Source organism: Heloderma suspectum, chromosome 1, assembly GCF_057233095.1.
Source record: "Heloderma suspectum isolate Gila_16-S chromosome 1, 16-S_ref, whole genome shotgun sequence".
Classification (NCBI taxonomy): Eukaryota; Metazoa; Chordata; class Lepidosauria; order Squamata; family Helodermatidae; genus Heloderma; species Heloderma suspectum.
In genome coordinates this window covers 270,236,404-270,248,464 of record NC_139458.1, presented here as the reverse complement: position 1 = coordinate 270,248,464, position 12,061 = coordinate 270,236,404, and the positions used below count along the sequence as shown (strand labels likewise).

Below are 12,061 nucleotides of genomic sequence, written 5' to 3'. Positions count from 1 at the left end.
TACCCTCCAGAATCCACATACATTTTATAAATTTATAAAAATCCAAACTCATTTGGTTTTGTTGTAGATTTCTCTGACATCTGCACTGTATGCAGACCCTCAACCCTGGGAGCCAAATCTCATCCTCTGGGGGTCCCAATCCGGCCTGCTGGGGTTCCCAAGGCCACTCCCCTTCCCTTGGCCCCTCTCCCTTTCCCCCAACCACCAGTCGTTGGATGGCTTCCCAGCTGCTGTGCAGTTTTATTTATTTATTATTCATTTCATTTCCATCCCACCCAATAGCCGAAGCTCTCTGAATGTTTCACAAAAATTGAAACCACAGAGTGCAGCATAAAACAATACAGAATATGAAAGCTCAAAACCACAATATAACAGCACAACAAAAATAAAACATAGCAGCAATGCAGAGATTTAAAATACAGATTTAAAACGCTAGAGCTAAAAGACTAGGAAGCTAAAACGCTAAAATACTGGAATAAATAGGTCTTCACCTGGTGCTGGAAGGAGAACACCGCGTAGGTGCCAGGCAAAGCTCTCTAGGGAGCTCATTCCACAGCCGGGGGGCCATAGCAGAAAAGGCTCTCTTCCTAGTAGGCACTCACCTCAGTTCCTTTGGTGGGGGCTCCTGTAGAAGGACCGCTGAGGATGATCTTAGGGTTTGGGCAGGCACATATGGTAGGAGGCGATCCTTCAGATAACCTGGCCCCAAGCTGTTAAGGGCTTTGAATATTAATACAGCACTTTGAATAGGGCCCAGAAATAGACAGTGCAGCCAGTGCAACTGGAAAAGTTCCCCCTCCCCATTCTAAACGGTTGAAATACCTAACCAAAAGCTTAGTTAGAGCTTTAAGCTAAAATATGCTGGGTTTAATTTTTGCCCCACCCCTTTTACCTTCCCCCACACCCAAGAATACAGCCCTTGAGAGCTTCTCCAAAATGGTTCCACACCCATACCAAGAAACAGAAACTAAGATGGGGGCTAGGCAGATGAAAGGGCAAAGCTAGGCAAATAGGAAGGAACAGGCTTGGTTCTCAATGGTTGAAACCACCAGGGGCACGCCAGGAGTCTTAGGCCTCACTCCAGTGGTTTCCCTGAGTTCACCCCTTTACTTTCACTTGAATGGATGCTACTCACTTCTATGGGAGATAGTGAAAGAGGTGCACTAAAGGGCTCTGTTGCAGTGAGGACAAAACTTGTCCTCTCCTCCTGGGTGGCTTGGCTCTCACTGGTAAGCATCCTCCAGGCTTGTACAGCGTATCTGTGTGCAGAACAGCCAGACAGATGCGACACCCTCCGAAGAACCCCACAATGTAGAGCTCCTCCTTCCACACGTATATCATGTGCTATGATGACAGGAAAAGCCCTTTTTGGTAAGTGTTAGAGAATTATAGTAATTAGTTAAAAGAAAACTTGGTCCATCAGTGTGATTCATGTCGATGTTTTGTGAGTAAATTATAATACCAGGCCTTCAAACTCTATGCAATGAATATGAACTTGAGCACGCTCCGGGAGAGAGCGCAGGACAGGAAGGCCTGGCGTGCTATGGTCCATGGGGTCACGAAGAGTCGGACACGACTGAACGACTGAACAACAACAACTTCAAACTCTATGGAATCCTCCTCCTAAGTAGCTTGATGATGTGTCAAGCATTTGAAGGTTCAAACTCCCAAGTCCTTTGTAATCAGGTCACAGATGGTTTTTACAGGCCATTTTTGTGCAGGGGTGGGAAGCCTGAGCACATGGAGTGAGTTACTCCAATTACATAATAGTCTTGACAATTGTACCTAGAGAACCCATGATTAAGGGAAGCCTTGTGTGTTCAACAAAAGGGGAAAAATAAAATCAGTTCAGCATGTGACCAGCAGTCTGAAAATTTCCCTCCTGATTCACAAAGAAAACTTGGTGTGTGGGTAGAAGAAACACGTTCGAAGCTGCAGGTGGCTGTAAGTGAATCAAACTCCGTGTATATTCGAGGTTGAAGCATTAACTTGATTTTTATGTAGGGAACCAAGCAAAGAAGAAACTAATGATGAAGAAGGAGCACTACAGAAGCCACATTTGATTGCCAGAAGCATTCAATCTGACTCATGTTTTAAAACAAAAACAAAAACCTGGATTGAAGGCAAATGGGCAGAAGTCAATGTCACCACCAGCCTACACACATGATGTGCTTGCAATTTGTGCAGATTAATACAAAGCCACATACAGACTGCAGCACTTGCCAAGTCTCTCACCACCAAGGGCAGATTTTCTGAATGAGAAAGAAAGAAAGAAAGAAAGAAAGAAAGGGGATGTTTTCAGATAGAGCAAAAGGTTCAAAGAAGTAACAAACAGACTTTCCTGGATGAGGCCTATGCATTATTGCAGATGGCCAAGTTCCAGCAATGGCCAGAAACATGTTTTATCGGCTTTGGCTAACTAGCCAACTGTGCTTCTGGGCGGGAAGGGATGGGATTTGAACACTGTGGTGTGTGTGCTAATAACCTCCCAAGTGGACTACTGGAATACATTCCATGTTGGGCTGCCCTTGAAGTCTGTTTGGAAACTGCAACTGGTTCAGCAAGCAGCAACCAGATTAATCCAGTGGTTTAAGAAGCATGCAAAACTCCTATTTTGCTTGAGCTCTAGTCGTTGGTTTACCAGTACTTTCCTTTAAAGCACATTATGGTCTGGGCCCAGGATATCTGAGGGGGTCCCTGTTCTCATGCATCCCTTTCCACACCTTAAAAACTAGCAGAGGATCTTTTGGCAGTACCTGCTGCAGTATGACAGATCCAGGAGCTGGCCCCTTTTTAAGCAGGCACTTAAAACTTATTATTTGTACAGCACAATCCTATGCATGTCTGCTCAGAAGTACCACTGATTTGGAACTACGTATTAGTCCCAAATACATGTGTGTAGGATTCTACCTTTAAGCAGGCCTTTGTTGATCGTAGTTTTAAATGCTGACTACTCTGTTGCATCATCTTTGATCTTATCGTATATTTTTAAATGTTTGTCGTCGTCACCCCTTTTGAGAATTCCTTTTGAAGGGCGGGTAATAGATTATTTAAACATTCTCTCTCTCTCTCTCTTTAAAAGGAGTCCGGAGCTTGTCGCTCACGCAATTCCTTTCCCTAACTTTGGGTAAGTTCACAACGCTAGGAATTTTGAAAGAATCCTAGTGTAAGCGCATCCGCAAGGTGTCGCCTTTTGCAGAGGAAAGCTGCAGCCGTTGTGCATTATTTATATACAGTGTCGGTAGCGGGGGAAGTGCGGGGCGGGGGGAGATCTAGGGAAGGATGTACACAACTCCTCTTCTGCAGGCATTTCTCCGTAAGGACAAAGGTGCCCCCTTCTCTTCCCTTTCTACGCAATCCCGGGCCGATTAATACTTGCAACAAAGGCTTCCCAAACCTATGCAATTATTTTCTCTCTCCGCACACCTCGCCCGCCCCACTTCATGTGTACTTAGAAAGGACACCCAGTCCCTCTCCCTCCTTCCTTTTAACGATCGGCTGCAAAATTTCAAGGCCAAACGGAAACAATTAGATTAAAAAACACACACACACAGGAAAGAACAGGATGGTACCGGGATGGCAGAGAGCGCCTGCTGTTCGTGCACGGCGGCGAGGGCTACAATGTCAAGCACGCTTATGTGGCGAACAAGCCCCACTGATCTCTATGATACTGAATTCGGAGTAAAACATGGATCTAGGATCGGACGATGGACAGCATCGGTTGCCATTGCAGCAAAACGGGAGGGAGGGAGGGAGGGAGAGAGAGAGAGAGAGGAAAACTCCCCTCCTTTGCAAAATGTGTGACCCACCCACGATCAGCCGGCGGCGGTGGAGCGAACCCTGCGGGAGAACAGCAGCGACGACTTTGCATTTCTTTTGCAAGCGTCGCTGCCTCCGCTGCTGCCGCTTTGCGCTCCTTCCCAAGAATAAAGAGGCAGCAAAAAACGGGATTTTGGCGCCAAATGCCTGGCACCGCCCCTGCTTTTATGGAAATCTGGGAGGTGGGGTTAAGGCTGGCTCGCTCGCCCCCCCTCTCCCCCTCCCTCCTCCTTCCCTCCCCGGGTGTGTCAGGATTTTTTTTTTTTTAGTTAATAATATACAAGAGCTTCAAAGCCCACTCAGTGACAGTCATCTGTCTGCAAGCAAAGGGTGAATGTGGAGGCTTAAGCCGCGCTTGGGGGGCCGACCAGGGCTGCTGGCGCTCTTTAAAGTGCTAGATACAAGAACATCATCTGCTTTCATTCTCCCCCTTCTCTCTCCCCCCCTTCTTCTTTGCAACCGCCACCGTCAGCCAGGAGGTAAGGAGACGAGGCATAAGTCTTGGGGACGCAGTAGCCGTTGGGGGGGGGGCAAGGGGGGAGGATAGATCACTCGTATCATTCTCATTTCGGAGGAAGGAAGAATAGAGATTGTGTGTACGTCGACGTTCCAGTGATCCGTGTTTGCTAGCTTTTCATTCATCAGAAGCCAACCATGTTAAACAAACAAACAAACAAACAAAAAACTGTTGATGTTGCAGCGACAGGCGCTTGTGCAGAGATGCTTTTGTTGGGGCTCTTTTCTATGCTTCCCGTTCCTCCTTCCCCAGATTTCTTGATCGCGAATGAATAATGCTTCGATGATGGTAAAATATTGTACAATAGTGGGAGCGATCAGGGGGGCGGGGCAGGCAGGCAGGCGAAAGCAGCTGGGATGGGTTCGTGGCTGCTGCTGTTCGCGCGTGTGCGCGCGCGCGCGCGAGCGAGCGCGCGCTCTCCTCGATCGGGAAAGCTGTTTCTGAGCGGTTATTGTTATTGATCTCCGACTCAGTTTCAATAAATGCAGAAACCTGCCTCTGCTTCCTTCCTCCCTCGCCTCCCCCCCCCCCGTTTTTGTTTTTACTTGGTTTTTCTCTGACCTGCAAGGAAGGTTGCCGAACCTCTTATTTCGGACTTCGGTCTTGGAAATGTCTTGTCGCAGTTAGTGAAAACCCTGCTTATAAGGATGGGGAGGCGCCGCGGTCCACCGCTTGTTCATGGCTGTGTTGTTCTCGGGTTGAAATGCCCCCCAAATCGTGGTGGTGGTGGTCGTGGGATCTTCCGGAAGATTGAGGCGGTTGAATTAACAGGGGGCATGATTGAAACTTGGGAGTATTTTTAGCAATTTGGCGTGCGTGAAATGACAACGCGACCATCTCCCTTGTCTCCCCATCACATCCTCTTTTTCTTCCACCCCCGTGTGTGCGCGCGCGCGCGCGTGTGTGTACAAAAACTTCCAGTACCTTATTAAAGGTTTTCATGCTGATGGGTGCGGAGGGCGTTTGTGTGTGTGAGTGAATTTCACTCTGTTGCATAATGCTGTTGCTTTGGGCGACTTCCTATGTTGTCTTCACACTATCTCAAGAGCGCGTGGGTTTCTGGAAGCGGCCTTGGGAGTTGAATGGAATGGCAATTTGCAAAATACCACTGAGCGCCTCTCCCCTCCCTCGCCCCCCCGTGTGTGTTTTTTTAAAACAACCGTCGTCCTTTCCCCTCTCCTGCATAGCCTGCAGATGACAAAAGAGGGAAGAAACTTCCTCTTGCTTTGCTGGAATATCCAGAGGGTTTTTCTGCAGGGGCTACTGCTGGACGAATCTCTCTTTCTCGGCATCTGTGGACATCCTCCCCCCCCCCCCGCCCTTGCCGCCCACCGCCACTCCTGGGCTTGAACGGGTACGCCCAAGGAACAGACTTGAGAGGCAGCCGCTTTCAGAACTGAATACAAACCCCATATGTACACCCCTGTTAAGATATTCCTGCAGTTTCCCAAAGAAGGTAGACACCCAGGAAGTGTTGCATTTGTGTGCGGTCTGATTTTGATGGATGCTCAGTCATGTCTCATTGAAGCGTTGATGGAGAGGTGGCTGGTGTTGTTGTTGAAAGATTATAACACGTACATGGTGTAGGTGTACATTTCTGGATTTTTAATCTAATTTGTTTTTTTGTTTTTTTTAACCCTGTTCAGTTTCAGATCCTGCTAGGAGCAGGGGGGGGCGTATCCTTTCTCACCAAGCGGAAAACAAAACGCAAAATACATCTCTAAATTGTCATCTCCAAACTAAGGAGCCCTATTGAAGAAAACGACAAGAGATGCCAGGGATGGTCAGTAAAAACCCAGACCTTGAATTCGACTCTTTGCAACCGTGTTTCTATCCCGACGAAGATGATTTTTATTTGTGCGGTCCGGACTCTGCTCCTCCAGGGGAGGACATCTGGAAAAAGTTTGAGCTACTGCCTACACCTCCGCTCTCTCCAAGCCCTGCAGGTTTGCAAGAGAACCCCCCAGGAGGAGCCCCAACCTCATGGGGAGGAGCGGCTTTAGGGGGATTCCGCACCAGCGACCCTCTGGACTGGGCTTCAGAATTGCTGCTGCTGCCTCCAGAAGCCGACCTGTGGGGCAGCGGAGATGGAGGGGACTCCTTCGAGACAGGCTTAGGGGAAAGCAGCAACCTCAATTCCATCATTATTCAGGACTGTATGTGGAGTGGCTCCTCTGCTAGTGAAAAGCTGGAAAGGTCAGTGAATGAGAAGCCGCAGAATAAAGGAGGAACAGCTGTAGCGCCTGCCACAGCTGGGTCTGCCACCCTCGCCGCCACCGCTGCTGCTGCCGCCACCAACCCCCCCAACACAGGCAGTGGAAACAATAGCAGCAGCCAAGCAGAGCTCAACAACTCTGTATCGGAGTGTGTGGATCCAGCCGTGGTGTTCCCTTTCCCTATGAACAAGAGAGAGCCAGCAGCCACAGCGCCAGCTGCCGCTGCAGGGGGAGTGGCTGGCATCCGAGTAAACATTAGCAGCAGCAGTGGGATTGCTCAAGGGGCGGCAGCAGCAGCCGCTCCTGCTCAGCACAGCGGCGGCAGCGGCCGCCACCCAGGTGCAACTAGTGACAGCCGGGCCAACAACAGTTCGGGAGACGATACACTCAGTGATTCTGGTAAATAACGATCTCTTTTGTTACATGCGTGCATCACGACAGTTTCATGGTGGACAGTCTTCCCCTCCCCAAGGGACCAACATGGCATGGCTTGCTTGGTTGTGTCATACACCTCTGCCAGCCAGAGTGGCAGCTGGAAGTTGGATGGTGCATTACTGACAGAAGTGCAAAATCCTCATCACCTGCTACAAGTGCTGTTTGAGGATCTGGTCAGTTGCCACATCGTGATGACGGTAGACCAGGGGGTGGCAACATGGCGCCCTCCAGATGTTTTGGACTATAATTCCCATCAGTCCCAGCCAGCACAGCCGGTGGTCAGGGAAAATGGGAACTGTAGTCCAAAATACCAGGTTGCCTGTCCCTAGGCTCGCCCATTTGGATTACTGTTTGGCTTATGGACCACTGAGAGAGAAGAGATCAATTTTCATTTTCTCTCTCGGACTCTACCCTTTTCTTCCTGCACCCAGATTAAACAAGGTTTATCTCCGTTCTTCAGCCACCATACACACTACTATATATATATATATATATATATATATGATATCAACTAAAGAATATAAATCCATATTCCTGGGTCTTGTCTTTTCATGACAGTAAAAAAAAGGAGCTCTGAGAAAGTTGCTGCCCCCAATTTTAGGGGAACCATTTATTGCAGACCAGCAAGATGAAAAGAGAAATTAGGGATCAGATTTAAAGCAGGGCTGGTACAGATGCAAGAAAAAGGAGAAATAGTTTGATTGGATGTTCTATAGCTGTATGTGCAAATCTCTGGTACTGTGAAACAGAGCTAGGGTAAATACTGTAGATACTTCTGCCAGGAGCTGTGTACAAACAGGATACTCAGGGGTATTACATTTATTTCACAAGGAGAAAACACTTGTATTTTTTAGAAGATAAATAAGCATAAACTGGACAGTTATTAGGCTGTCCAAATGCGCTTTATTGCTCCCATCTCAGGAATGTTACAAAGCTTGACCAGTAGATGGCAGTGTGTTTGCCTCTCTTAGGTCAGTATCCTATAAAACAAAGTTTCCTTAGGGGGGACTCTTCCAGATAGTTGCATGAAAATATCTTAAAAGAGATTTTGGTGGTGATGATGGTTGGATGATTTTTTAAAAACAACAACCCTACAACACCATTATACTAAATACCACAATGCAGCCTATTCCTTGTTTTATTTCTGCTGCCCAAAAAGGTACTTTTTTATGTAAAACAATAAATTGTGCAAACAGGCTGTTTTCAGACAATGACTTATTTTCTGTTGGGTGCAGCAGGTTAATTTTGCACAAGGCCTCAAAATTAACACTTTTTGCCATGTGGTGATTTATCAGACATACTTGCTTTTTGCTTTAGTGGAACAAAACATAGACTTAAGTGAAACATCTATGCTCTGGGAGAGGGGTGGGGGGAGAATACAGCACGAGTGTAAACATAGTTTCGCATATGTCAATGAGAGGATCCATATGACCATAATCATAAACTTGACAATTCCGCCTCCTGTTTCAAAAGATTCACTGCCCCCTTCATGTCTGCAACTTGACAGCTTTGAGTGAGGGAGCATTGCCTCCCAACAGCTGTCTTCTTGGCAGTAAACCAAAACTGGCTTAAAGGGACCCACCAACTGGAACAGCTTTGCATTTTCTGTTAGAATAAATCCAACAATTGTTTGGTTTTCCAGTCCTTTTTCGATCAAGCAAGATGTGTTCTAGAGAGAGAGAGTGTGCGCGTGCACACACACATTATATGCATTGTGTTCCTGTTTGTTTTGTCCATTCAGTTTAGAGCACAGAATGTTTGCTTAAAATGCAAATTAGGGAATTCCATTTTTATATTCTTTTAATCCTCCTACGATTCTTTAGGTTGAAATTTTATTTTATTTTTCTGTATCACCTGAAATTCTATCCTTTGCACTGTTCCATGTAGTTCTATAACCCTATCTTATTTATTAAAGGCATGATGAATTTATGTAGGATCTAAAGCTTGTGTATGCAAATTTATTTTCCTTTTTTTACCTTTGAATGCTGTGTTCTTGTCTGCACTGCATATTCTGAGTGCTTACATATTTATACATTGGCATTTGCCCTGGGAATTGCTTTTATTTAGCACACATATATGCTAATTAATGCTAAATGCTTGAGAGCCTTCTGGTCTGTTTCCCTGAGATTGTAACATCTCAGTGTTTTCTTTTTCCATGTATTAAAAAGATGAAGATGAAGAAGAAGACGACGAAGAAGAAATTGACGTAGTCACAGTGGAAAAGAGGCGCTCATCATCCTACAAAACTGTTACTACCCTGACTATTGCAATGCGCCCTAAAAATGCCACCACCATTGCTTCTGTGAGAACTCAGCCCAACGAAGTCATCCTAAAGCGCTGTGCCCCTATTCATCAGCAACATAACTACGCCGCACCTTCACCGTATATAGAAAGTGAGGATGTGCCACCCCAGAAAAAGCTAAAAAATGAAGCTCCCCGTCCCATGAAACCCACGACCCAACCCAAACTGAAGAGTTCCAGTCCTCGAAACTCCGATTCAGAAGACAGCGAGCGCCGACGCAACCACAACATTCTGGAGCGCCAGCGACGCAATGACCTGAGGTCCAGTTTCCTTACGTTAAGGGACCATGTGCCAGAACTGGTTAAAAACGAGAAAGCAGCAAAAGTTGTCATCTTGAAAAAAGCCACTGAATACGTTCATTCCCTGCATGCTGAGGAGCACAAGTTATTGCTAGAAAAGGAAAAACTGCAAGCCAGACAACAGCAGTTGATAAATAAATTAGAACACATGCAGACTTGCTCAGTTTCTTTTTAAAAAAAACTTACTTTTTTTTATAATTGTCTGATCTGGACAGCCACTGCCACTTTGCACATTTTTGATTCCTTAAAGAGAGTTATGTTTTTTGACGTTAAGAATGTTGGTTTTACTTTCAATCCAGTCTCTGATATAGATGACAGAACACTGTTATCTGGATGGAGAGCAGATGGATGTTCTTGTATGGACTTGGAGGGACTGCCAACCCATGATGGAATGCCTTTGTATTTCCTCTTAGAACTGTATATGTTCTTTAAATGTGAGCGTTTGGACCGGCTTATGACATCCAGTTGAGTTTGGAAACATTCATTCCTTTTTAATGGTGCTTACGTTCTACCAGGTGTTATGGGGCAAAACCATTTTGTACCCTTGTCGGGGGTGGGAGGGGGGGAAACACCTCTGTAAATACCACATACACACTTGCCTTTTGTACATGTCTTGGGTTATGAGAGGTGACTTTTGCTACCAATATTATTAGACTGGAAGTTCATACCTAAGTACTGTAATACCTCAATGTTTGAGGAGCATGTTTTTGTATACAAATATATTGTTAATCTCTGTTATGTACTGTACTAATTCTTACACTGCCTGTATACTTTAGTATGATGCTGATACATAACTAAATTTGATACTTATATTTTCGTATGAAAATGGTTGTGGAAAGTTTTGAGTAGATATTACTTTATCACTTTTTTGAACTAAGAAAACTTTTGTAAAGAAATTTACTATATATGCCTTTTTTCCTAGCCTGTTTCTTCCAGTTAATGTATTTGTTAATGTTTGTTGCATAGAACTGGGTAATTGCAAAGTTCTGTGTTTAATTTCTTCCAACGATGTACATTTAGTGCTGCATCTTTATAGCACTTTGAAATACCTCATGTTTATGAAAATAAATAGCAATTAAATGATGTGTTACTTACTTTTTTAAATGTTATAATAGACATTTCCTTATCTTTTGTCATTTAATTGGTAGAAAATAATACCTGCAAGAATGTAAAAGATCATTACTATTTTGATATTACCATATATTAAATTGCTTGCTGGGCTGTGCATCTTTGTAACTTCGGTTAGATTTTGGATTAGGCCCCCCTGCATATGGAGTTGGATCATGACTTAACTGAAGTCCCATTGATTTCAGTGGGTTTCCTCTTAAGTATGATGTACTCTGGATCTATCCTAATGGAATTTGCTTTGCATCCTAAGTATGCATAGGATTGCAATTCTAAGACAGGATCAAGTTTGCCATATCACACAAGGACAACACTATTTGAAAATAAAATACCAAATCTCCTTCGGGCTTATGGTACTAGTAGGGTTCTTTTGATCCTAGTGTTTCAGGCATGTTACAAAAATCCATTATCACAAAGCCCAGTCATATTGATGAAGGAAATTGTTCCCTGTAACTGTGGTCCTGTTCCCAGACTTTTCTATGCTTAGATAACAGCCCCTGAACTCCCCTAAATCTGTAATCTGTTTACATATCCAGATACAATTGGGGTTTGAAACCCAGAACAAGTTAGTCAGTTGCAGGTCTGTTAACTTTGTTCCAGTCCTACTAAACCAGTGCCTGTGTGTATGTAGCAAAAATTATTTCAAGGACATAGCCCATAACATTACCCACTACGTGAAGTTACAAGAATCTTGGCAAGGCTGAACTAGGAGTCCTTTGGGTTCTACAGATTCTCAAAATAGCTACTTTGACTTGGATAGGCTTGTCATTTGAACATCAGGAGCAAGTTTGTCCATTCAAATGGAGTATCTTGTAGTGGGGTTACAGGCAGTTACTGGAGATAATAAATGCAACTTCAAATTTTGTCTGAGTGTATTCTGGTCCCCATGTTTTTTTTTCTATATTGGCTATGGTGGTTATATATCAATTTGCACATGCATCACTTTCTTGGGTTTGAATTGTGCTGTTTTGTGATTAAACAACAAATAAAAAGTAATATTGCAGCACGTTTATGCAGAGTTAAATAGAGGAATATCAAGGATTTCTCAGTAGTGGCCAAAAGATGCTGGAATCTTTCTGGAAAGACATACAGGTGTGGTTGTTTCACAATATTAGCCACTGAAGTCTTGATTGTATTAACAAACATCTACCCTGATCTTTCATGCTGCTGTATTTTAATCTAGTATGCAGAGACACATTGCAAACTGCTCACCATTTTATGAGAAGAAAACAGTGCCTTCCATTTTTATGCCAATTCAAAGTCATGTAGCAATATGCTCCCTTATTGGCAGCTCCACAGTTTTGGAGCTGCTAATAAGTACCTTCCCCTTGAGGCTTATTGCAGCCTG

At 44.7% G+C, this 12,061-nt stretch overlaps 1 protein-coding gene across 3 annotated transcripts; it reads left to right on the top strand.

Annotated features, from left to right (window-relative positions):
* Positions 1–4,120: 4,120 nt before the first annotated feature.
* MYCN (MYCN proto-oncogene, bHLH transcription factor) lies at positions 4,121–11,581 on the top strand. 3 transcript variants are annotated; one of them, XM_084830789.1, is made up of 3 exons: positions 4,121–4,298; positions 5,983–6,951; positions 9,156–11,581. In XM_084830789.1, exons 2-3 carry the CDS (start codon positions 6,108–6,110, stop codon positions 9,761–9,763), a joined length of 1,452 nt encoding a protein of 483 aa, XP_084686915.1. In that variant the 5' UTR covers positions 4,121–4,298; positions 5,983–6,107; the 3' UTR covers positions 9,764–11,581. The 3 variants fall into 3 exon arrangements, with proteins under 3 accessions (XP_084686915.1, XP_084686935.1, XP_084686925.1); XM_084830809.1 differs by lacking the exon at positions 4,121–4,298 and adding an exon at positions 4,304–4,624; XM_084830799.1 differs by lacking the exon at positions 4,121–4,298 and adding an exon at positions 4,710–4,958.
* The last annotated feature ends 480 nt before the right edge of the window (positions 11,582–12,061 follow it).

Excerpts from the sequence above, each read along its gene's own strand:
- MYCN (XM_084830789.1), top strand. The coding sequence starts at position 6,108 with ATGCCAGGGATGGTCAGTAAAAACCCAGACCTTGAATTCGACTCTTTG. Across the intron at positions 6,952-9,155 it reads CGATACACTCAGTGATTCTG|ATGAAGATGAAGAAGAAGAC; the intron begins GTAAATAACGAT and ends TGTATTAAAAAG.